We start from the raw sequence: 26,234 nt of genomic DNA, 5'->3' as shown, positions 1-26,234 counted from the left end.
CTAGTACCGCCCATTTGCATTCCCTATTCCCTATTTCTGAAATATTCCTATTTTCCTTCTTGAGCCAGCATTGGAGCTGCCCCACTGGAAATTTTATTTGACATCCCCTAAAAACTTTTCTTGAAAAATAATTTCTAGGCAAATTTAAATTAACAAAAAGTCCAAACCAAGATATCTTATGATACTGCACCTGACAGAAGAGGCAGTTCAAGTGTATCAGCAAAAGAGTAATTTTTGCAAATGTGAACTACCAAGGTCCTCAGCAAGCTGGAGGAAGGCAAGAGAAGGGTCTGATTTCAGGGAAGGGCAGGCTGCAGGAGCCTGTGGGAAAGCACAGACAGAAGCATGACAAAGGCACTGGGCTGAATTTGGGTGCTTACTGCACCCCTGTACCATCAGGCTGTGTTGGGGAGGGCAGGGGATGCCTCTGTCACTGCATGGATGTAACTGCATCTGACACTTGCTCTGCACATATTGGCTCAGCACACTTTCCCCACTGCACAACAAATTCAGGGGAGCGAACCATGGGTACAAATGCTCCTCTCTTTCACCTTTGTCCCAACTACCCCCTACCAGCACTCCTCAAGTTTTTCCTGAATCCCCAAGGAAACAGACACTGGGTCGTGCTGCATCCAAGCAGGGAAGCATTACAGCAGCCTGTGTGCTTGGCTGCTGGGGACACCTGCTGTGGCTGACCAGGATGCGACCAGCCCGCCGTGGGCATCTCTCAGTTAAGTCTTTCTGTTGGACGCACTGCCTGCCCCCTGCCATCTCTGGAGCACTGGTGGGAAAGGGGTCCCTTGATCCCAACCCCCCTGGTTTCTCCCTTGCTGCAGCCACTCACCTCACCCCTATACAAAACCCTCCTCACGCCTTTCTCTTCAGGTTTATTGTCATCAGCCATACTAGGCAGGGGAGAGATGGAGGGAGGGGAGGAGGCATTCAGCGCGGTGCCTCCTCTCAGAACCTGTGCCTGACCAATCTGCCTCTTGAGGGGCTGTGGGGAGCTCCCCCCACCCCGCAGCTTCTCACCCCTCCTTGTGCCTCTCGGCTCTCGGCACCCGGAGAGGGATGACAGCAAGCTGGGGAAGAGGGAGGGAGAGGGACTGACAGCAACTGCTCTTTCTCCAGGATGGGTTGAGAGAAATGAAAACCTCCTGAGCTCCTTCCTCTGGGTGTTTCAGAGCAGATCCTGCCTGCCTGGCGGGGTGACTCCTCTGCACTCTGTGCGCGCTCCTGTGCGTGTGCTCCTGCCATCACAGATGTACCCCCAGCTGTCACTTTGCTGCGCGCAATCGCTCCCTCTCCCGCCTCTCTCTCTCTCTTTCCCTCTCCCCCTATTTATTATTTACGGAGGATTACAGTCCCTTTCCCACGCTGCCATCTCACTGTGCAGCTCCTCTGCCCTCCACACAGAGCGAGTGGTTGGCTAGGAGGGGCTCCTGCCAGCTAGGGTCTACCAAGAACCCAGCCAGCAACGGAGGGACTTTCTGCTGGATTTGCTTCGGGATTGTATCAGGTTTGCTGGAAGAGCTGCCATTCTCACAGGAGGGTCCATCCCAGCCCGAGAGAGGTAAGTAAAGATGTCTCTCCTTTGCATTTTCCCCCCATCCCCAGCTATGTGAGATCAGTGAAGCTGACCCCAGGAACCAGCTTCCCCAGGGAGGAGAGCAGTGGTCAGGGGCAGCACTGTCTGCCAGATGGCACAGTGCAGAAGTCGCAGTTGTGTGAGGCTGATGGGCAGTGGTCTTCCTTATAAGTCAGAACAACAAACCCACCATGGAGGGTGGTGGTACTGGTTCCAGTCCAGTTTCAGTGCAGGCAGCTAGGAGCAACTTCTCCCAGCTGTGAATGGCACCAGTGTCTTGTGTTGCAGCACCAGTAGCTCAGGTGCAGCTTTAAAGAGAAGCGCTTGGTGCTGTGGTCACCAGGTACTGGGCAGGTCCCAGTGACCCCTGGCTTATGTTCCCTCCGTGGGGCTGGGAGAGGGGACAGCATGCAAGGTGCCACACACCTGACCCATGGTGGCTTTGCAGGATATCATTTTGGTCTCACCTGTCTTAGTAGGAACAAACTGAAATGGAGAAGTGAGGACCAAAATTGGACAGGTCCAGCACTCAATACACAGCTTTAAGATGAGGGCGTGTATATTGTGTGTGTGTGTGCATATACAATTTCACACACAAAGTGCATGGACCTTAGGACATGAAGTGAAGGATGCTATATCACAAGTAGAGCCAAAAATAAATCCCAAGTTGCTTCCACCATCCCTGCAAGGTGAGCCTGACATTTCTGAACTTTTGGGTGGAAGGCACAGCACCGAGGGTGGGGGTGAAACACAGCACAGAAAAACTTCACGGCCTTTTCCAGCCCTGCCTGGAAGGAAAGGGGGAGAATGAAGTCCCAAATGAGTTGATGTGAAGCCTTCTATGGATAGGAGTATATATGTAAGCGTTAGCATATATGTATGTGTGTGTGCACATATACACGTGTGCATATATACACATGCACTGACACGTGCACATATACATCCCACCCAGGGCATTCTGCCCCCGCCTTCTCCCTCTGCCTGCCCAGTTTATTACTGCCACTGTATCTCATGATAATTAAGAGAGATGTGTAAAATTTGAGCTCTCCTGGTTTGGGGAATGTTTGGAGTTGTTGCTCCAACCAGGTCATGACCGAGCCGGGCCCCAAGCCTGCCATGCGGACTGTCAGGTAACCTGAATGTGCCACCTCCAACACATCCTCTATGGCAATGGTAGTGAGTGGGGTACAGCACTGCTCTGCTGCCAGTGCCTGATCTGCCACCCAAGGATGGAGGGAGAAATGAAGATCTCATTTGGGGAAGGGCTGGAGTAGCTGCTATTGCAGGGTTTAAAGAAGGAAACCCTTAAAAGACAAGGGGACCCTTAAAGGCACACAGGGGCTTGTCACAAAGCAGGGGACATCTCTAGCAGTGAGGAGAAGGGGGTGCCTTTCCAGAATTGCAGACCATTTTTCTTCTGAGCTTTGCCACTGGGGTCTGTTGGGGGTGGGGGGAGATCTTCCTCTAACTGCTGTGGGCAAACAACATTTGCAAGGCAATTATTCCACATGAGTGAAAGGCTTGCGGGAGTTGTCTCCCTGTCAGACATCAGTGCAGCTTCTGTTAGTGTATCTTGCCCACTCGGAGAAACTATGGTAAATCCTGAGCATAGGGGCTGTTTGCGAAGAGAAAGGGGGGAAGCCTTCTTATGTAATTTTTATACCAGATCATAGCTTTACCCTTGCCTCCAGCAAAGTGAATGCCACATGCCAGCAAGGTGCACTCCCAGCTCAGATATCTTCACGAGCTACTTCAGATTTCTGCCCCTCCTCTGGCTTTTCTATGCCTGATGCAGAAAGGATTTTCTAGGCTCTTCAGCACCACAGAGCCTGATGAAGGCTGACCTGTGCCTTGATGCAGCAGGGAGGGCCTGCAGCAGCACAGGGCCATGAGGATACTTGGGCAGGAGCATCCATGAGCAGCAGAGGCTGGAACAGAATGGGGACAGGCTCAAGCCTGTGGGAGGGCATTTCTGGGCAGTTCTTCAGTGACTATTCAGCACTTGCCTGTTGCTGATTCAGAAGAGAGACCAGGCAGTTTCCTTCACTTGCCATGTTTGGTTACAAGCTGCTGCTTACACCGCTTGACATCTGTCCCACTCCTGGGTGGCTCAAGCCATAATTCAAATGACCATACTGGGATGCTTCTGCCAGCTGAGTAATACTCCAGTTTGCTACACCATGACACACATTCCAGTTCCCGGTGAGAAGAAGCTGGAGTTGGAGTCCTGGGATGTTTCTGTCCCTGTTGCATGGAAATACCTTGTAATACATACCTTATTCCTGCCATGGCATTACCAAAATGCTGGCTCACAAAAATGCTCTGTGTGGCTGAGGGTATCTTAATAGCAAGAAGGTTTTTTTTTGTATAAACCAGCTCAATTCCAGACTGTGAGGGGTGGGATTATGTGAAATACAGTTTTATTCACATTGCAAAAACAAGCAGTTGAAAGTTAGGAAATGTCGGGACTGGGGGCAGCATGCCATCTGCACTGGGTTGCAGTCCTGACTGGTAGGATCACAAGCTGTATTTTCATAAGCTACCTCATTCAGAGCACTGGCTACATGGTGCTCAGGGAGTGAAGCGGAGGGCTGGTTTGATTTTTTTTTTTTTTGGTACTGCAAAGTGTGTGCCCATTTTACTTGTTTACTGCCTGCCATCCAAGCCCTGCAGGCAATACATCATTATTCATTGTCTTGCAGTGTTCTGGAGATGCTCACTGCTACAGTTGCCTTGTAGGTGATAACAGAGAATTTATGCTCCTGATGAGGCAAGAGAGAGTGGTTATTTTCTTTGCTCTTGAACAGAAGAGAGACTTCCCCTTTAGCCACATGGGGAAGGAGCAGCAGGTGTAGGACCAGAGCTTGGGGTCTCTTGGCTCTGTCATTGAGTCCTCAAAACTGTACCAGTATGCTGGCTAAGATGCCAGCATTTTGGAAAACAGGGGTGAGTGCTCAGCAGTTCCGCAAAATGGCCCCTAGGGTCTCGTGTTGGGCACCCACAAAATTAGGAATGTATAGACTGGGGCCACCTGCCAAAACTGTGGTTTAATATTTAATGCTGACCATATAAAAATAGCTTTATTTATTACAACATCCTCACTGTTAGCTTGAGTATCATGTGTTCTTTGCACTGAGTATGGAACAAGGTCCTGTGAAAAAAAGAAACAGTACTTGCTCAGGTAAGCAGGCTGTGTTATAATGTATACATGCAAGTGGCTGAATTAAGGTTGTGCAGGTATTGACTCACATTCAAGTGCTCGGCTTAGCAAGCCAAATGGCATATTTCATCATATGTCTTTTTTAAAAAAAAAAAAAAAAAAAAGAAAATGATGCTTTCTTTATTCTTTTTTTATGAATGGGAAAACAAGAGACTTTCAATTCTTTATACACTGCAACACTTCACACCCATCACAGGAAGGACTGAGACCTAAATTTACTGCAGGGCCATGAAAGTCTGAACTTCATGACTGACTGCAAGCAAAGGCTGTTACTTTGAAGACAGGCCCTGCTACCATGCTCCTCGTCACTTCAAGAAGGCTGGGAAGCTGGAAAGCTTCCTTCCCCATGGACCATGCTCTCACATGAGGAATAAAATGTAGGACCACATCCTGAGTCTGGAGAGGAACTGTTAAGAGGCAACTTGACTTAGCACTCACACTTGGGCTCTCTTTCTACTCCTGGTGAGGCTCTCTGCTGCCAGTGTTCCCCAAAACACAGTGTGCTGCTGCTGCGATTTTGCTGTGAGGTGCCTTGTGTTGGGGCAGAGGACTGATGGTGGGCCCTGCTCTCCACATTACTTGCATCTAGTGATGTTGATGGGATGTGAACACTGCCATGCCTTTATCTCTTCTGTGGCTGCAAACCCTCCAGAAAAAAAGTCACATCAGATTTGAAGACCTTTCCTGGCCTCAGCAAGCTCTGCAGTATGCAGCTGTGATGGGTGTACTAACTCAGATGCATCCAAGGATCCTGGCTGGAGCTCTGGGTTGTGAGCGCTGTCACCACATCTTGTTGAGCTATGGGCAATGTTCCCAGCTTGTGAAGAGTGTCTGTCCCAGAGATCCTCAGGCACTTCTGGAGCTACAGGCAGTATCCTGTACCCTGTGCAGTTTGTGTGGGACTTGTGGGGATGCCCTTCTTGGATGCTCTGGGAAAGTGATGAGGGGTGATAGGGAAGGGAAAGAAGAGCTCCAGGCTCTCTCTTACAGGAAGCACTGCTGACCTCATACCACAGTGGCAACCAAGTGAAACAGATCTATGCAACTCACTAAGGCAGAAGAAGGTTTCCTTCAGAGTTCACTATAAACACATCATGTGCTAACAATGAGAGTCAGCCTTTCCTTGGGAGGTTTGCCAGGAGCTGTGTGCATGCTGGGTCACTGATCCCTTTACGATAAGAGCAGAGAGTATTTTTACTGCTAGCATCTTGTGCTCTGCCCCTCCACTGCGCATGCATGGATGATCCCTGCCCCTGTGAACATGCCAAGGGCATAGGCTTGTGAAGTGAGATGGTAGTGGTTATTCCCATGTCCCACTGTGTTTTCTACCTCCTCTCCCTCATCCTGCTCCAACTGCTGAAGTGGCAAGCCACTATCCTTGAAGACTGTGGTCTGATTCAGAGAGGCCTGTGGCTGGGGAAGGGAAGCCAGGGGTGCTGGGTGAGGAAGAGGGGGAAGGACTCTCACTCAGCATCTTAGGTGGCAGCAGTTCTCCATCATGTTGGCTTCTTCACCAAAAGCAAAAATAACAAGAGTCAAGCACTAGGAAGGCTAGTGAGCTTGGAGCCCTGGCATATTTCAGAATACAGACGATGAAAAGAGGCAAAGCCAGTTCTGGAGCTAATGCAGACATGAATGATGGCAAACAAGCAGGTGTGGGACATTTTGTGTGCTTGGTATCCAGGCTTGCAGAAGCTCACCTGACTCTAGGAATGAGGAAGCACAAGGAGAAAGGCTTATGGCTGAAGTGCCTTGGCCCCTATAAGATATAACATGGGTTTCCTGGTATTGATCTGGAAATGTCTTGACTTAGCAGTCTGGTTGTACTGTTTGAAAGACATCTAGCCTAGCACTCCAGGGACAAAACTCTGAACTGAGAGCTTATATTGATAAAAAAACTTACATTTTTCTATCTTGCTACTAAATTGATGCACCTCCATTTACTACTCTGTGCATATAAACATATTTTTCCCCTCAGACAGGGTAGCATCTTCCCTCTTATGGATCTGCTGCATCCTTTGTCCCTAATAAGAGACCCAGGGAAGGTACTGGGTCATCTCAAAATCTCTGAGAAATCTCAGAATCCTTCACAAATGTGGGTACATACATATACTCCTTGTTGAACACCCCCCTAAAAAACCCAAGAGATTATTTTGGGATCTGGAGCACCACCCAACTAAGAAGTGTGGAAAATACCTGTGTGTGGGGTGGGGAGGGGAATGAGGACCACAGAACCAGGATTCTCCCACCAAACTGCCTTCTCTGCCTGGAGCCTCTTCCTGGGGTGTGCCACCCACCCACACTCCTGGGGTAGGCTTGGCAGGACGCCTGAAGCAGCATTTTAAATGCCAGTGAGATGAAAGATGCTTGTGGGGTGTAAAGGAGGAACTGTGAGCAGAAGGGTGCGTCCTTCAGACCTGCCAGGTCAGAATCGGTCAGGAGCAGCCGCAGTCCTTCTGTCAAGGGGCTGAATAGAACGATTAAGGGCCTGAGCTACTACTGACCATGGGATTAACCCCTGCAGGAAATTAAAGTTGTAGAGGAGGCTCTTCATTCCACAGCTGAGAGGAGAAAAACTGGGATCTGGATTAGAATTGGCAGAGCTGGTGACAAGCCACCACCCACAGCCAACTGTTCCTGGCTGGATCAGAAAATGTTATTTCAGTGTTCATGTAGAACCCCCCTCCACATCTCACTCGCTTACCAATTTTTGCCAATAGTGTGAGAAGAACAAAAACAGCACTCTGTGGCAAGAAAAAGAGGAGGAAACTGGGTAGCCAGCTCACGTGTCCCTCCTCTGAGTCCCTCTCCCACTCCCTCACCCGCTTCCCTTCTCAGCTGCCTCCGTTTTGCATGAAGGAAACATGCACGTGGTCTGTCGCATTCAATAATACTCAGGGAAGATGCTGGCACACACATGGCTGGATTTCTTCCTGTCAACTGCCCCCTCAGCTCTCCTCCTGCTGCTGTTATGGGCCTCCTCCATATGCCGCACTCTCTCTGTGCTGGGACTTTCCTGTCACTCCCGTGTCGGATATCCCGGTCTCCCCACCTGCTTCCACAGCTTTCCAAGGAAACCCACTTCTCCATGGCAATCTGGGTCTTTCCCATCAGTGCTACATGCCCTGGGTCCCCTTTGGATGCTCTGTGCTTTCTCAGAGGGTTTGATGGGGTCTGATGACCTTGGTATTTCCAGCCCCTCCAACATCTCCCAGTCCTGTTATTGTGTGTTGGTCACAGAGGCTTGGGATATAAATAATGTTTCCTGGTTAAGGTATGAGACGAGAAATCAAGAAAACTGCCTTCTCTCCTGATTTTGTCACATGTCCATCAGGAAACTTTGGGAAAGCCCCATCAAAACTCCTTTATTCTGTGTAACTTTGATAAGCCCTACAAATCATCTCTGCAGTACAGGAGAGCATTTACAAGCCCAGGTGATCCTGTGCAAGCACTGGACTTGGCAGTTTTGAAAATCTTGAGTAGGGAACTGATGTGGACTCATGATGAGGTATCAAGAGCTGGGCAGATGAAATTTCAGTCAGCCAAACACAGCAGCCATTTTTACCTCTATCATAGTTTACACCTCCGTAAAATGGGGATAAAGTTCTTTTTTTTTGGAGAGGCTTGGGGAGGAAACATTTTTTAACACCAATCACATTTGCATTTCAGAGGTGCCTACATGTGTCATTCCAAAGATCAGAAGCTTTTTGACCTCTTCACATCCCAGAGAATAGGGTGAGGTTTTTATTCACACCAAGTCAGGAATGTGGCAGAGTCCTTTACAATACTGAGTGGGGTTTCCACACTTTCTACTTACTTTACAGCTTTCTGTATGAGGTGTTTTGCTTAGTTGTGATCAATCACTGCAAGTCAGATGGCACCATTTCTTCTGCAGCTGGGCTTCTAGTGTGAATTTAAAATGTGCTTTCCATTGATTGTGACAGCACAACACTAATGAATCCTGAAAACATGTGTTAATAAATCAGTAAGTGCTGGAAATGAAGTCCCTAGCTATTTAGCTTAGAAGTTCACTGGGGCAGCGACACACACTGTATATTTCTACAGTACTGCTGAGCATGGCGGCCACCTCTGGGTGCTTTTGCAGTCCAAATAAACAACAGATGAGGAGCTGCTGCTGAGACAAGGTGACCTCTTGTGGTCAACAATTTGCTAGACTGACCTAGGTCTGTTGGGGGACCAAGAATGCGCATCATCTCCATGCCATCTAAACCCACTTGTGGATTCACTGTCAGGAGCATGATTTCCCCCTAGCACTCATTAGACAGGTTACTTCATGAACTTTCAGTTGCTGCGATCATACCCCATGGCTGCTGAGTCTCCCTGCCCTCTGTGTACCAATTCTTCTCCCCCAAGGTTTGATGAAGGAACAAACACAGAACAACATGCTTCAGTCACTGGACTCTGGGGTACCACTGTCCCCCTACATTATGGGTGATGGTAATAAACAGGAATTCTAAAAGTAATAAGGAAAGTGGAGGGAAAAAAGATAAAGTGTCCTGCATGCCCCTGCTGCTTTTCTGATAAAGGCTAAAGCAATTCAGCATTGGAAAGGGGAAGGGGACTTTGCCATCACTTGTCAGAGAGTGTGGGGAAGGGATGAATGTCTGTGTGTACTTCCTTATAATTTATCGCTGGCATCTGTTGCAGCCTGTGTTACCTACCTTTTTGTAATATAGGTCACCCACATGCCCTGCCAATGATCGTAAGCCAGGATGTTAATGGAGTCGGATCCCTGAGCCATGGTCCAAGAGTTAGTGCAAAGGACTAGAAGAGAATCAGACAGAGGTAGCTGGACTCTGTTTCTGACTGTGACTCATCCTAGTGACAGAGTCACCTGTCTCTCTAGCCTCAGTGTCCTCATCTGGAAAATGGGATAGCTTTATCCACCTACCTAGAGCAGAGAGCAGAGGCACTACTGACTACGACCTCAGCCTTACTTCTGCAGGTCATTAAATACAAAATAACAACAACAACACCTACAACCACGGTAAGAGCCGTTTGTAAAGCAGATGGAAAGCTTTGGATAGAAGGTGTCACAGAACTGGGAAGTGTTAGTAAAACAGTATGTGGATGCAGTAAACTGAAACCCTCCCCACCCTCACAATATCAGCTCCTTGGGACCTGACTTATGAAAGCTAAGGCTTTAGAGTGATACTGCAAACATTACTGGTGTCTGGGCACGGAGAAGGGAAGCACAAGACAGTGATAGTGCCTGCTGTAGCTTTTATGCCCTGGCAAGTGCTGCAGACTCACTACAATCTCCTCAGCATTCCCCCCAGCAGAAAGCACCCTGTTCAAGCTAATTAGGGGAATCCTCATTAGAAAGTCCTCTTGAGTCTGACAGCAGGCCAAATGTCCAACTGTCACTTCAGTTCAGTATATTTTTGGCCACTGGAGTCTATGGGCCAGAAATGGATTATTTCATTCTGTTGCTCTGAGCTGAAACTGAAGAAGTTGTCTTTTACTGTCCTATATCAAACAGCAAGAAGAAAAGGCCATCACCAGCCCCACAGGCTACTCTGTTTAATTTCTCCAGAATCTGCAAAAGAGATTCAACTCCAAGCACGTGGAATAAAGCTCTGGACACTGTGTCCCATGGATCACAGGGCATTTAGCTGACATGTTGCTCCAGGGAGAAGGAACCATCTAGTAAGCCTAGAAGACGAATGGCTGGTTTGTGGAGTCTTTGGGTCACTTCAGAACATTCCAAGTACCAGCAATGCAGATCAGCCTTGGGCCCCCAAACCCAGGCAATGCCATGCTAGTTCCGAATGAATGGCACGGTGCCTCTCCTCTTGGGCTGGGGGTGTATGGGGGCTATTCCTAGGTCTGGCAGAGTCCTTGCTGCTGGAAAAGTCCCTGACTGTCAGGCTGTTTGGTGGTGCTCTGGAGGGCCTTGAGGTGTGGGCAGGTACTAGTTGCCCCAGGACTACAGGGTTCCCAGAGCTGTGTTGGCAATGAGCGCATCTGGCCTGATGCTCTGCAGAGCAGAAGGCATCTCTCGGGCCACAGTAGAACAGCTAATTAAGTCAATATTCAAGGCAAGTCAGAGAAAACCTTTAAAAAAGAAACTCTCAAAAATCCTCTCTGCCTCCTTGCTCTCTCCTGGCTGCAGAATATTAATCACTAAGGGTCTAATGTGCTTATGGGCAATAGATGCGTGGGAGAAATGGGGTTTTTCTGGATCCTTGGAATTAAAATTTCTCCATAAACATACAATTATACAGGGTATAAATGCAGAAGCTCACTGCCTATTGCACTTCAGCAGTCAGGAACCTATTCCAAATCTACCGCTCTGCCACCTGAGCATATGCTATGCTTGGAGAAGCAGGCAGCTTTGTGCAAGACATGGATGTTGATAAATATGGGTCACAGAAGTGTCCCTGGTACTTGTGCAAGCCCAACTCTGTGCAGACATTTGTAAATGTAAACTAGATTGGTGACTATATGTGCATATGTACATGAAGATAGCTGCTTTTAAGTCTTAGAAACATGTGTATGAGTGCACAAAGGGTGGCTGCTATCTATGGGGCGGGGAGTGTTGTGTTTATGTGACATGCTTTTAAAATTATCTTGGGTTTATCAGGGCGCCTCCATCTTTGTGCATGTTGCAGCGCAGGAGACAGCGTTAAAGCCGGAACAGGTGTTAATCACTATGCACTGTAATAAATTCTAAACATAGGGAAAAGGCTTATTTATACACGGCTGCTCCTCCCACCCTGCACTCTGTGCTTGAGCCTTGGTGCTGCCTGAAAGAGGTGCCCATGAGGTACCAGAAATGAGTGCAAGAGCTGGACTTGCCCTGCCAGAGCAGAAGGAGCTAGGAGTAGAAACCCTGACCCCATCACCGGGGGTGATTGCCTGGGTATGCTGGCCCTGCTCTCAGCCCCCCACTGTCGCCTGGGGATGGCATGGCTGAATCGCACAGAGCAGCGAGCAGGGTGGGGGAGACACCAGCCCATGGCCTGAGCAGGGGCCTGAGCTCAGAGGAGACTGCAGAGGGAAGCCGTGTCACGAAGCACCCAAGGAAGCTGTTGTGTTTTTTTTTTTTTTTTTTAAAGCTTAGCCCCCCTGATTGGAGCTGAGCCAGCTGATACAGATGGGGTGTTACAAAACAGAGCCAAAAGGCAAGAGCACAAGGAACAGAGCTATCTATAACCCTGACAAAGTTAGATGGAGTGAAGGTGGGGAAGAGGGAAAGACAGAGCGTGGCAGGCAGCCCCTGATGCCGAGAGCAAGGACGTGATCATTCAGCAACGGGATTTGGAGCTGATCGACTCCCGCTATCCAGCAGGCAGATAAGGCTCTGTGGCTGTCAGCTTAATTCTGCCGTTTATTCCTGTGCTGTAGGGAGTTAAATAGAGCACACGGAAAGACTGCTGCTGGGGAGTGAAAGTCAAGGAGGGAGAGGGAAGGAAGAGGCTGTTACTTGGCACTGCCTGGGGAGTCAGGTGGAAGTGGCTGCGGGCAGAGCCCCTCCAGGTAAGTGCTTGCAGCTTTTCATCCTCCTTATCAATACCAACAGCTGGGGACAGAAGACTTCAGGGGTGGCATTTAGGATGGAGACACTGATATGGGGAAGGCTGAAAGTCTCCTCCTTGGCCAGGGTGGGTGCAAGCACCAAATGGGGACAGCTATTTGTTGCAGCTTCTCTTTCAGTGGGGACTGCAGTTGGAAGAGCTCCAGCTCGGTTTGGGGAGTGGGGGGCTGCAGCAGGTGGAGGTTGGATTGGTTTTGGTGCTGTGAGAGGTGTTAATCTATTTGGTGCATTGACATTTGGGTAAATGATCTAAATAGCCTTGCAAAATGTACTAGTCCAGGCACTGAACCTGCTCATCTTGCTCATTGAGATGCTAATTTAAATATTTCCTGGTGGTTCACATTCCAATATAAAATAAATCAGTCATGGGAGCCTGGGGGAGGGGAAGCAGCTGGCACGTGTGTGGGGAGAGTGTCCTGGTGGGAGTGCATTGCCCAGCTAAAATAACGGCTGTGGATGTTGTCAGAGCCCATCAGAGGGGATGGAGGATGGTTTATTCCTGTACCCTGGTTGAAATGTGTCCATCTAACTGCTGTTGTGACTGTGGGTGGCACGTCAAAGGGCAAGCAGGGGGCCAGGAGAGTCAGTGGTGTCTCCCCTTTTCCTGCTTGCCTGTATCCAAAAGGGAAGCAGGAGGGAAGTTGGAACCTGTTGTCAGTCACTTATTGTCAGGGGAGAGTTTATGGTCTTTGGGTTTCTAATTAGACTAAGCATTTTTCCTTCTTCTAATTAAGATGTAATTCCTCTCTTTTCAACACTCCCACTCAGTCTCCCCCGCCCCAGGTCCTCCCTTCTCCTCTAGGGCTCACTTGCTCTTCAGCTCCTGCAGTTGCTGCAGTATGAAATCCCCAAGCTAAAGCTGTGCTCTGCTCAGTCCTGCTCTAGCCACCACATCCGTTTTACCTTAAAACAGAAAGGAAGTGCTGGCAGGGAATACAGGGCAGACAGAAGTGGCTTGTCAGCCGCTGGTGCCCAGACCTCAGTGAGTCTGAGCCATGCATCAGGGAAAGGATGCACAGGTGGTACCAGCCTGAGTGGAGGCAAGAGGGAATAAGCTGGAGTCTGCTACCCTGGCAGGGTCACCTCAGCAATTCATCAGGTTAACCCTGAGTGTGAGGCTAATGTAGCTACTGTAGCAGGCTATTCAAGCACAGGCTTGTCTCTTCAGCACTTAGGTGAATCAGGACTTATTTCTGCACTGCAAGGTTCAAAGTGAATTAACATCACGCCTTTGTCATGCTGCACCTCCTGAAACATCCACCATCTCTCCTCAAAACGGACCTGATGCTTCAAAGGCAAAACTCTAGTTGGGGAGGGGAAAGGACAACATTGAGCCCAGCCCCACATCCTGCACCCAGGGAACTGAACCTCACCCGCCTCGCTCTGCTCTCCCCCTCCAGGACTGGGCAGGCAGGCTACAAGGTCATTCCTCCTCCCTTTGGGGCCGTGTGCCAGGCTGGCTGGTGGATGTGAAGACACGCTGGAGAAGACAACAATGCTGCCTACAACTGCTGGTCACCGATGGAGGAGCAGGTTCCTCATGAGGTGGCAAGAGGCTTGTCGTAAGTAATGCCTACTCAAGTGCTAAGTATAATGATCATGTTTGTCAAGGGAGTGGAAAGAAAATAGGTCACATCAGGGTTAAGAATAGGGGAGAGGGACAGCTAAGAATGGAGATGTTTGAACTAATTCCTGATTCCTTTAGAGGCCAGGCTAGCTGGGAGAGAGAGCGAGACTTTAAAGCTGCAGATGGGCTTTAAGTGGGACAGCAAGTGATGATTGCTTCTGAATTCCAGTGGGCCTGGCAGGTGAGAAACAGCGAGACAGATACCACCACACAAAGATCTACCCCGAACATTTCTCAGATTGACATTCCATAAGATGCAGACTCCTCTCTGTGGTAGGGGTTTATACATAGGCTGCTGAGCAAGGCTCCCAGCTCTTCACAGCAGAAGTCAAGACAATGCAGGATGTGAATGCAGAATTCTCCTACTGGGCACTGCCACATGTAGTGAAAATCAAGGAGTAAATAAAGATAATCTCTTCTAAATTAAGTTGTAAAAGTTCAGCCTGTGCAGTGGTCCTTCCCAGTGGACCAGGGCATCTGCTACAGTATCCCTGAGTGCAGACCAGAGACTGCTAGAGCAATGTGGGGCTTCAGGGAATGTACCTGCACTTGAGAGAAGCATCTGGGGACTGCAGCAGAGGAAAGGGAGAAGAGTGTCTATCACTACTGCATGCGCAGGCACTGAGAAGGTCTGTGGTTTCCCTTGTTCCTGCCCCCTGATCAAATTTGGGGTTGCCACTGTAAGAAGCCGGGGGAATTATTTCCTTCTCCAGAAAACAGGCCTGTTTGTAATCCATCCTCACAGACTTGACTGCTGTATAAATTATTTATAATGAATGTTACTGAGTCTTGAATTAATCTGATATACCTGGATCAGCTTTCTGTCACCTGCTAGAGTCACCAAACACCCCACAAAGTAACTCCATCTTCCCCTAACACAAAAACACATACTACTCATCCTTCTGCAGGGCTGGAAAACAGCTTCAAGTCCTGTCTATTGCTTCACTGCCTCTCTTCCCCACAGAGCTGCATCCTAACCAATGCGATAAATTCCTTGGTCTCAGCTCACATCCTAGTGGAGGCACCTCGTGCATGGACTGAAGATGAAATCAGACCTTCTCCTCTCCATGATTTTAGTAAAATATTTCCATGAGCACAAAGCAATATATGGGTAACAACAGAGATTTTTGGCACATCCTACATGGCTGCAGAAACTTGGCATAAATCCAGTTCCTGAACATAACCACAGCCAGCTGCCTGAGACTTTGTTCCCAACAGCCGCTGCCAGCATACATACTACTGGTGGAAACCCACAGCCACTTAGTTGAAGCCGGTGGTGGGTAGGCATTTTGAGAGATAAGCCCTGAACAGAATGCCACCTGTATAGCATTACACACGGTCTGCTCTTGCCTTTCTTGGTGTACAAAGCAGCTGTTATCTCATCATCACAGCTGTCAATCTATTATTAATACTGTACTTTTGTTAAGCATCCAGGAAAAGACAGGCTCTCTCCCTTCCCCACTCTGGCTCCCATTCTTTTAATTCTCTCCCTAAAACAAGAGTGCGATGTATTCTGAATGGAATTAAATATCAGACAGCAAGACAGTACCTGCACTGTGCCAGTCCACTGGCTATGATCTGTTTTCATGGCAATCTCTGCTGTTGACCCCAGTCTTTGCATGACAAGAAAGCACAGAGTGCTTAGGGTAAAGATCTCTCTTGTATTTCACCATAAGGATCCATAATTATCACTAAAAGACCACACAGATTGGCACAACCTGGGCTGATGTACACCTGGGATCTCAACAGTAGGACAGAAAAAAATTCTTGAAGAAATTGTGGAGGATAGATGAAATAAAAGTGCTGAGACACTCTCTCTGAACACATTCCTTGGTCCTTAATGAAGTCACATAGCTTAGGATCCAAACGGTGTAGTTCTCCTTAGGCTACCAGTCCACAAATCTGCCAACTCTCACAGGGATCACTGGGAACACAAAAAGGCCCTATGCAGGATGACAGGGTTTAAGTATGAAGGCAGCATCTCTGACAGAAGACGAGTTGATATAAAAAAAATAGGCTAGGGATCAGACTAAACTCTAGAGACAGTAGCATGAGGGAAGAGAGGAAGAGAATATCTGACCGCAGAGCTTTTCCAGGCAAAGCTTCTCCAGAGCATCATTCTCCACCAGCTCCCTCTCCTATGGCAGTCCTTTCATAATTCCTTTGGGGTTAAAAACCAAAACACCTGCTTGATGGTTCTTTGGAAAAAATCAGGACAGAAGAACCTGGTTTCTAGTCCAGAAAAGAATGGTGAGACAATAAATGCATCCACTTTAGCTACCATTCATCCCTAAAAAGACGCTACCAATCCCAAGTGACTGCTTTCTCTGAATAAAAGTGAGAAAAGGAGAGGACAGGGCATGACGTACAGACAAACCTGCTTCAGTTTTAGTCAAATGCTCAAATTCGTCACCTTAAAAAATAGCGAGAGAGCTGAATTTGCTTCCCACATTGAAGAAATTAATCTCAATTCCACAAAAGGAATGAAGATGAGGGATGCAAATGTTTTACATAGTCTGCTTAAACATAACTCCCACTCCTCTAATGACAGGAGGCAGAAAGCTTGCTTTCCTGCTGCTGATGCTTCTTTGTCACAGAAATGAGAGTTGTAAAAGCCACTGGCTCTCAGGGAGGCTTCGTAACTAATGCCTGACACCATTCACAGACTCTGGACCCACGTCTGGAATGGTGATCCCACAACAACTCTAAAAAATGCTGATTTGTAGATTGTCCAACTTTACCTTTGAGACACTGCAGGAGAAAGAGGGTGTGTGCTAACCCTTTTCCTAATACCCCCTTCTTCAACTACCAACCTGCTATTTTCTTCCTCAACTCCATTGCTATAGGCAATTTTGGTCAGAGGACATACTTGTGGGGCTATTCCTGTGGGATTCAGAAACTATTTGGAGAGCAGTGGCAAGTACCAGATGTCCAGTGGTTTAGGGTCTCTACTTTTTAACAGCTTTCTTGGTCATCCCTTTGTAATGTAATGTAATTCATTAAAAAGCCTCTTGCCACAAGGCCCACGCAACACACTGTGGATACGGAAAGCACATGATACCCTGGTTTAGAGGCTAACTTAGACCTGAGTCTGATCTATCACAAAGCTTAGGATTCAAACCACAGGAGCACAACTGTGATGTAGGCTGTTTTGGTTTTATTTTTCTTAATGTGTCTATTTCTGAAAAAATAGAGCTTCTTAAATATATACCAGTCCTTCCTCTCTCCACTCTGTTTAGAAAGAGCTGTCCTTTATCAGAGGTGACACCTCCCATCACTCTCTGCTCCATTCTCCTCTGACAGGTTCCAGTGCGCTAGTACCTGGCAGCAAAGTCCTCTGGGATGCACTGTTCTAACTTCCTTATGAAAATGGAAGGATATTTACTTGCTTGCTCGTGAAAAAAGGCTAAGAGGAAAGTCCTGCTGACAGGGTGCAGGCCAGCAGTAAAAAGATGAAGCTGTGAGGAAACTCATTACACTGTGGGGCATTGTGGCGAAGAGTCCTGCTGTGAGGGCCCTTTTGTAGCCATAGATGTGCTCAAGGCAGCAATGGGTGAGGATGGGAAAGCACTGCTCTAATACATGCACTCTGTCTCCCTTGCTTTTCACCTACCAGTGCTTGGCTGTTGGCTGTCGCTATGTGCTGCCGAGTCCTTCTTTGCTTGTCCTTCCTCCTGCAAGTGTAACAGTGGCAACCTGGAAGTGGACTGTAGTGGCTTGGGCCTCTCTTCCATCCCCTCAGACATCCCCACAAACACCAGGACCTTCCTATTTCTCAACAACAAACTCAGCATCTTGCCGGGAGCAGTGTTTTCCAACCTCTCTGCCCTACAGAGGCTGGATCTATCCAACAACTTCTTGGACCAACTCCCTCAGAACATCTTCAGTGACCTGGGGAACCTCACGGAGCTCCAGCTGAGGAACAACAGCATCCGGGCCTTGGACAAGGACTTGCTACAACACACGGCCCTGCTGCGCCAGCTGGATCTCTCCATCAACGGCCTAGCCCAGATACCCTCGGGCATCTTTGATGACCTGCCTGCTCTTCGCTCCCTCTCTCTCAGGTCCAATCGCCTGCAGAGTCTGGACAGGGTGACCTTTGAACCACTCACTAGCCTGCAGCAACTCCAAGTTGGGGATAACCCCTGGGAATGTGACTGCAACCTCCGAGACTTCAAGCACTGGATGGAGTGGTTCTCCTACAGAGGTAGGTGCTTGCGCAGCGGGAGCCAAGTGCAGAAGTGACGGTCTTCCTTGGAAAGGCAAAGGCAGGCAGGGAAGAAACATGAGCAGATACATCTGGCAGGTCAGCCCGACCTGAATGCCAAATCTTAGACAAGGAGCATGAGGACTGTGCTACAATGCTAAGAGACAGTTTAGTGCCACTGCACCTACATAGAGCAACACTGCCAGGCTGAGAAGTCCCCTGCAGCCCCAGATCACCTATTTCCTTGCTTTGTTTCTAATCTGAAAGATTACTTTCTTTTTCTTGGGAAAGAACTTTCCTCAAATAGCAACAAAATTTTAGGATTATGAGTTCCCCTACCCTTTATGTCTAAAGTGAAGAAATGCTTTTCACACTTGAAAATAACCATCCTATTCTCTTTCTCAGGCTGGGAGAGTTAAAAGCCAGATTTGGCTGTAAAGCATCAGGTTTGCTTTCAACAAAAGAACTATAGAAAACAGTGCCACTTAGGAAAATACTGCAACTAATATTGGCAAACCCAAAATAAAGCTCAAATTAACAAGCCAGGCCCCAAGTCAGACTGGCTATGAAACCATCATTTCAAATGAAGCAGTTTTTGACCAGTTTGTATTTCCAGCTTTTCCTCGAAATACAGAAGGCTGGAAAGGTATTTATCACTCAGCAGGAATGCCAACAGGATGGCACGCTTTCAGGAAAGATGGCACATTTTACAGGAATGACGACTGAAAGCCTGACCTTCTGTCGCTGGAGCCAATGAGTAGGAAAGGGTCTCAAATCATGTGGACAGCAACAGTCAGCTGTCACATCCCTGCTGATCACAGTCATGCTGCAAAGAGATTATCTATGCCTATGGCTACACTGCAGTCTGAAATATGCATTTGTGTGAGCAGAATCAAACAAGCATATGAGAGCCGCTTTTCTCTCTCTCTCTCTCTTTTTTTTTTTTTCCCCGTTTGTTTTCTGTCTTGATTCTCATATCACAGAGTTGATGGAAAGCACATGGAGTTAATTTTGCTTTTTTTCCCCCCTTCCAAAGAAATTGCCCAAACTCGCTCAAGCATTTGTTTCAACATCTGTCACTATTTTCACAGAGCGGGGAGGGATTAGTTGTTAGAAGATGGGACTGTATGTCTGTTGTTATTTTGAGAAGATACAGCCTGGTCCTATCTTTTTGATTTAATTTCTCCTTTTCTAAAATGGTTCTACTGACACTTACATAACTCACTACACAGTATGAGGCTGACTTAATAGATGGTTTCAGAGGGCTTTCATGTCTTGGCCTGAAAGATATCATGGACCATGAGCTCTACTGTCAAATCAGACTAGGCAAAAGCATCCCAGCCAGCTGCCATGGTTGAAGCTGTTCCAGCTGTGGAGAGCTAAGGCATGTAAAATGTCTCCAAATTAGGCAAAACAATAGTTTTGAAGGGTACCATGTGTGCTCTTTCTGACCAGTGCAAGGAGGGGCAGCCATTCCTTCCTCCCTCCACCTTTGACAATCACTGAGGAAATGGCAGTACTTGGGGGTCTGCAACACCTCCTTACTTCAGTGTTACCCTTGAATTCTAGAAACAACCTGTACTAGATCATGGCTGCTTTCTGGGGATGGGAGAAGCTCTTTAAATACTCTACTCAGCAATGCATTCACACATGAGGGACTGAATTTTGTAGCCTCTCTACTATAACCAGTTCCCCATTTGATAACCATAATGCTGCTATGCTTGACTTCTGTAGGGCAAATCCTTAGCAGGTATGAACAGAGTCATAGGAACTTACTCCACTTGAGGATATAGCTCTGCTGTCGCTGTATGAGGATGAAGCTGTGGTTCATTCCTATTATCTCTATTGGGACAGGTGGGAAAATCGACCAGCTGGCATGCACCCTGCCCAAGGAGCTGAAAGGGAAGGATATGCGAATGGTGCCCATGGAAATGTTTAACTACTGCTCCCAGCTGGATGACGAGAACAGCTCTACAGTGCTGGACAATACTGGCCCACCCTGCACTAAAGGAAGCCCCACTCCTTCCAAATCGAAATCAGGCCCAGAAACAGAAGTGGAGTCGAGCGTGGGATGCCCTCAGAAACAGCGATACAGGCCTGTGAGCGTGCGCAGGGCTATTGGCACTGTGATCATCGCAGGGGTAGTTTGCGGCATTGTTTGCATCATGATGGTGGTGGCAGCTGCTTATGGGTGTATCTATGCCTCCCTCATGGCCAAGTATCACCGGGAGCTGAAGAAGAGGCAGCCACTCATGGGTGATACAGAAGGTGAACATGAAGAGCAAAAACAAATCTCTTCTGTGGCATGAAACTCTTCTAGGAAGGAAGGGACAGCAATGAACAAAGGTACTTGAGAGCAGTCAAGCATGGGGTCCTCCCAAAATACATCTTCTCAGACAGACAGACAGACTGTGCTATTGCTCCACTCACCCAAGTAGTGCAACATGCTTCTGGGGGGTCAGGGCACCTGGCTCAATTTCTGTTCCTCTGCCCCAGGTCCATTTTTGTGCCCTTTCACCCTTGGTCCCTACCAGACAAATAAAGTAGAGTCAGACCTTGAGTGCTTGCTGTGCCTCATGCCCTAGCACAGAGCTTCCCTTGCGTGCCTGCTGTGGAGGCAGCTGGCAGCTTCTGGGAACCTGTGTCATCCTCTCAGCTTCTGTCCTGAGTTGTCCTGTATCCTCTCAAGACCTCTCTGCAAACAGAGAGCACAGCTCTGTGAAAGCTTGTCCGAGGAGCAGGACACGAGAAGTGTCCATGCCTCACTGTTAGGGTCACTGCCCACCCTACTACAAGTCAGTGCTGCCAAGGGCACTTCAGAAGGGAGGGAAGGTCCTTAGGGGATTACAACAGTCAGGGGGAGATTTGCCTTCTCACTTTTAAAGGTGAAGAGAACCTGTATCACTCTAACAAACTAACTGTCAGGGAGCACAATGTCCCTCTTTTTGCTACTGGCGAAGTCCAAATCTGTGACCTGACATACATGTCACCTACTACAGATACAGAGCCGTCCTCCTGTACACACCCACACTGACTCATTTGGATCCTAACACACACACAGAGACAGCCCCAGCTCCAGACATCCAGGCACCCCACCTGCACATGCGGAGACACACATGCCCATGCTGATCTGCCCTCTGCATGCAGCCATGAATACATCCAGCAACTTTATCTTACTCTCATCATAACAGTACATAGCACCTTCTGCTTCAGACAAAATATATGCACCCTGCCACTGAGGAGCTAACAAAACCATCTCAGCCATAGTGCAGAGTCAGTGGAAATGGGCAGGAGGGGATGGAGAGGGGTAAAGTTATTAAGGTTACAGCATAAGTCTATGGAAATAGGTACAGAGCATGAAAAAGTAAGATGTATTATTATCTACTTTATGTTTTCACTGATAAATGGAGAGGCTAAGGATATAAAGCCTCCATCTGGAAATGTTTGATTTGCAGAGCAGAAGTGGGTCATCAGTAAAGACCAGAGGAGGGAGATGGCTTATTAGCCTTGGCAGTGTAAGCCATGCTGAGGAGTAGTGTGAGCCTAGGGAGAGGTGGCAGGAGAAGACAACACACAACCCAAGAGCTGGCATGGCTGGCAGAGGGGCAAGCACGGTGTATGGCACTGGGTTATGCAGCTGGGTGATTGAAGAGAAGGGGCACAGTTTTGGAGGGTCTTGAGGTGAAAGCTGAAGCCGGGACCACAGTGTGGCACAGGTGGGAGAGCCCAGGAAGGGTCCAGCAAAGTAGGCAGCATGCCCCACATACGCTCCCCTAACCATCACTGCTGTGTTCACTGCCACCCACAGCTGCATGAGTGTGCCTGCACACACAGCTGTGGACACTGCCACTGTCACACAGGGTGACCTTCCCCTACCAGATTTTAAAGCCCTCAGACTGCAGTGCCTCCTATTAGCTTTAGCTCTTTCTGACCTGACAGGAAAAAAAAATAAAAAAAGGAGGAAAAAAAAAGTAAGGAACTCAACATAAGGACTCATTTTGTATCACTGGAAGTGGGATAAAATGCTGTCTCCAGGGGAAAGCGCACATTGCCATGGTAACCTGCTCTAACCCGTCACAGTGGGTATTCCTGGGCGAGGAAGATGACACCGGAGGTCGTGCATCCGCAGTGCCTGTGGATGGTGTGATCCCTGCCATCAGGAAACAAGCTGACAGTCAGCCCAGCTTTGCAGGGTGTTTTGCTAGCAACCTGTGTTCATAGCCCAGCACATACTGCAGGTGCACCCTGCCAGGGCACATCACCTCTTCCCCCTTCCCCATCTGGTTCCCGATGCCTTCAGACAGCTCGCTGCTTCTGCTGGATCCCTCTGGAAGTGATGCACACCAGCTCCTCAGACCATTCTGGTCCCAGACAGGTGGTTGTACTGACCCATGAGCACACAATGCCAAGTCTTTCATCAAAGTATGGAGTGGCAAAATCCCTTCTGGCCTATCCAGGGCCAGCAGAGGCAAAGAGACAGGATACTGTGGACTGTTTTATCATGACTTCCCTTTGACACAGGGATGCATGGGACAGGGGAGGATGTTCCTCAGAAAGCAGATGATCAGGCTGCTCTGGAAGAAAGCCTGGGAGAAGCAGTCCACCCACAAGTGTGCGCACACATTGTACCCCCACTCACAGCACACTGCTTGTGGGGAAGAGGAGGAGGAGGAGGGGGGCTGGCAAGATGTGAGGAGGAAGGATTCTTCTCTCATGCACTGTATAGCCACTCCAACCATCCCATCTGCTGCAACCGTAGCCCTCTCTAAAGGGCAGAACTGGTGCACTGCAGACTCCATATGCGTGTTACTGCTGCTCCACATTCCCAGCAAGCCAGGACTATACTCTTGATGGATCCAAACCTTTCCCTAACCTCCCTCTCAGGGGAACTTCTCCCTTTACCATACTGGACTCCGCAATCATACTTGAAATGGAACTTGAGTTAGAGTGGTATATTTATAGATCTATATTTTACTTGCATCAAATAATGGTGAAATATTGCACAAAACAAATGGGATCGATATATGTGTGTGTGTGTATGTGTGTGAGTGTGTGCGTGTGAGTGAGCAAGAGAGAGAGATTGTTTTCAAGGGGATAGACTAGAGGTAAAAAGAATGGGATGGAGGCAGGGGACAACGCAGGGGTTGAGGGGGTGAAATCCTCCTTTCCCTGCACTTTCCCTGAGATCTCCTCCTGCCCTGACCAATTTTTCTTTGTTGCTAATAATATTTTCTATATCTTGTGTTGTGAGGCTGATGATGACCTTACCCATCCTTTCTTTTTTGTTTTCATTTATAAGGCAGAAAGTCTGGATTCATCTCAATCTAGAGAAGGGACTGCTATGTTTAGAAACCCACCCAGGAAAGGGGAGAAAAGAGAGTTCCTAAGAAACATGAAGGCTGGCTGCTATGGGAAATCCCACCGGAAAGTAAATACTGTGCTTGGAAGGACAAGGACCTGTCCTCTTTCACGCAAAGGAGAGTAACAAGGTTCACTGGGAAATGCCCTCTTTATACCACTGTTTGTAAACAGGCTCTTACTCTGTTCCTTAGCACAACTGGAAAACAGGCTGCCCTAGTGTGACTGAGCTGCTGCACTGCCCGCAGACACTCTGGGGAACATGGTACCCAGCATGGTCAGAAACAAAGTTCTCCTGTGGGATGCTGGACACAGAACGAGACCCAGTGATCCTTGTGTACCCAGGCAATGGGTTCCTCTGGTGTGTGGGAACAGGGACTCCCATTCTCCCTGCAGGCATGGCTAGGCATAGGGGGAATCCCCCTGAACACACCCTTTGCTATGGACAGGTGTACCAATGCCACATGCAGGTGCCTGCCCTCAGAAGGCGGTCTTCTGGGGGTGGCACGTGTCAGGCCGATGTAGGGGCTGGCAGGCCACCAGAAACACCCATTCTGCTCCCCAGCTCTCCCCTTCGCCACACACCCGCCGTGGTACAGGCAGGCACATTTGTTGCAGGGAACAGATGGCACTTTGTAATTTCTTTTTCTTTTCGTTACTGTTTGAGGGAGAGCAACAAGGTTTTCTAAATGATTGAATGGAGGTTTCTTTGGCAAGAGACAGAAAATTTTTAAAGGTATATTATATTTCTGGCTTGTTGTTACAGAAGAATAATAAAGAATGTATTTTCCTATGCTCCTTCTTGTTTAAATGAGATCTCTGATAGTAACCTTCCTTCTCTCCCCTACCACCTGCAAAAGCAAATGCTGCAGGAACACAGCCAGACAAACGAAAAAGCCCCTGAATTCCTACATGTGTGGATGCTTGTCTGTACACAGTGTTGGAACTTGGAATGAACATGGGCATATATACACACACATAGAGTGTATCAGTGTAAATCCTAGGCAAGCATGTACCTGTACTCAGGGTGAGGCTATAGGACTAAATACACCATCAGTCAAGATGAGACCCTAGATCTAGAAACACACACACACAAACACACACAATGTGCCCTGGACACAGCCAGACAAGGGCGATTGTGTAACAAGGATAAGATACTGTGGCAATCAGCTCATTACATAAAAGTAGAAAGGGCCAAATTAATCCCTAGTGTAAGAACGCAGAAGCAAATGGAGTTATATTCAGGTCAAATTTCCAAAAGCTGCTTTTTTTTTTTTTTTTTAATTAGAGCATAATGTTCAATAAAACTTACAGTAACAAATAGGGAGCTATGGGTTCCTCTATCTCTAGATTCCTGACACTCCTGCCTGAGCAAGGTTATTTTGAAATGAATGGAAATTGTTATCTAAACCTACTGCACCCCCAAGTACACAAGCTGTTACCCCTATAGCTAAAAGAGTCTCTCCACCAGCTGTTCACTGGCTAGGCCTATCACACACAGCTTAGAAGTTTAAACTCCCCAATTCTTCACTTTCAGTGCTAAGCATACACAATTCATCACATACTCTTTTTGTGAGAAAAAGTTCATCCTGATGCGTGTGAAATCACAAAAGATGTTAAACTCCGCCACAAGTAAGCCCTTGTGCCACCATACTCACACTACTTGGCTACCATTTTATACTGTTTGATCTTCAGAGAGAAACTGGGAGCTGAACCCAGATACTCTTAATCCAATAACAGCTGAGGTACCTGTTCTGCTGAAAAGGTATGTGCCGCAGGAGAATCACCATTATTGTTTAACAGTATGGTGTCTATGACACATAGTTTAATCTAATTTTGCCATGTAGGTAGAGGAGCGCACACAGATACTAAGCAGTACATATAATACCAGAAATGTAGAGCAGAAAAAAAAAAAAAGCAAAGCCAACACACTCATCTGATGACTCTAGGCTTTTTTCAATTCATGAATTATCTGGGAGTAGGCTGTGATTTTCTGTAATTTGATTATTATAATTTGATTATCATTTGATATTGGCAAATATATTTGCCCTGCACACTTATCTACTCATGCATACATATAACACCATATATTTAAACATGTAATTACGTATATATAATACAGGGAAAATATACAAAATAGAATTCCTCCTCAGTATCTTGTTCAGCAGCAGCTTGCTGTGCTGGCTTGAACAGTGTTTGCTAGCACTTTGGAAGCACAGGTCAGAGGGTCAGCTTCTATCCTCTGATTAGGTAAGTGCAAATCCTAGCATGAGATTTCTGAGGACCAAAAAGCCTTCCTTATGAGAATCCTATGCAATACAGACAAAAGAATAAGCATTCCCTAATGAGTATCGTTACAGAATGGAGTGTAAGTAAATAATGATTTCCTGTGCTATTTTGGGGAGCTCTCCACATTGGTGGCAGCCCTGGAAATATCGGGACAAGGCATCATCCTCACAGATTTTCTCCCTTTAGCTGGTGGGGGAAAAGCAACCAAAAGAGACTAGATCCCTCCTTCTCACAGTGGCACTGTGCTGCAACCAGGCAGGGGCCACATGCAGGGTACCTGGAGCCAAGGAGAAAGCAAAGCATGATGCTAAGAATAACTCTGCCTTACATAGAGCTTCTGGGCCAGGACAACAACATGCCACTCTTTGCTCCAGGCTCCAAGTT

The 26,234-nt window shown here is 47.8% G+C and overlaps 2 protein-coding genes across 12 annotated transcripts in view; one reads left to right on the top strand and one right to left on the bottom strand.

Moving 5' to 3' along the window:
• The window catches only part of CACNA2D4 (calcium voltage-gated channel auxiliary subunit alpha2delta 4), a 130,450-nt gene that overhangs the window by 27,722 nt on the left and 76,494 nt on the right, over positions 1-26,234 (bottom strand). The window lies entirely within an intron of this gene.
• LRTM2 (leucine rich repeats and transmembrane domains 2) lies at positions 145-24,354 on the top strand. Of its 4 annotated transcripts, none has more exons than XM_026868381.1 (5): positions 145-1,573; positions 12,180-12,311; positions 13,770-13,931; positions 17,613-18,203; positions 20,058-24,354. In XM_026868381.1, exons 3-5 carry the CDS (start codon positions 13,865-13,867, stop codon positions 20,510-20,512), a joined length of 1,113 nt encoding a protein of 370 aa, XP_026724182.1. In that variant the 5' UTR covers positions 145-1,573; positions 12,180-12,311; positions 13,770-13,864; the 3' UTR covers positions 20,513-24,354. The 4 variants fall into 4 exon arrangements, with proteins under 4 accessions (XP_026724182.1, XP_026724185.1, XP_026724184.1 ...); XM_026868383.1 differs by lacking the exon at positions 145-1,573 and adding an exon at positions 11,268-11,694; XM_026868384.1 differs by lacking the exon at positions 12,180-12,311.

Source organism: Athene cunicularia, assembly GCF_003259725.1.
Source record: "Athene cunicularia isolate RWA chromosome 1 unlocalized genomic scaffold, athCun1 chr1_part2, whole genome shotgun sequence".
NCBI classification, from domain to species: domain Eukaryota; kingdom Metazoa; phylum Chordata; class Aves; order Strigiformes; family Strigidae; genus Athene; species Athene cunicularia.
Note: the sequence above shows the minus strand (reverse complement) of the source record. Positions and strands in the feature narration are given on the sequence as shown.

Bases quoted from the DNA above. Each gene is read 5' to 3' on its own strand.
- LRTM2 (XM_026868384.1), top strand. From the start codon at position 13,865: ATGCTGCCTACAACTGCTGGTCACCGATGGAGGAGCAGGTTCCTCATG. The intron at 13,932-17,612 runs GTAAGTAATGCC...TTCACCTACCAG, and splicing joins GAGGTGGCAAGAGGCTTGTC to TGCTTGGCTGTTGGCTGTCG. The intron at 18,204-20,057 runs GTAGGTGCTTGC...CTATTGGGACAG, and splicing joins GGAGTGGTTCTCCTACAGAG to GTGGGAAAATCGACCAGCTG.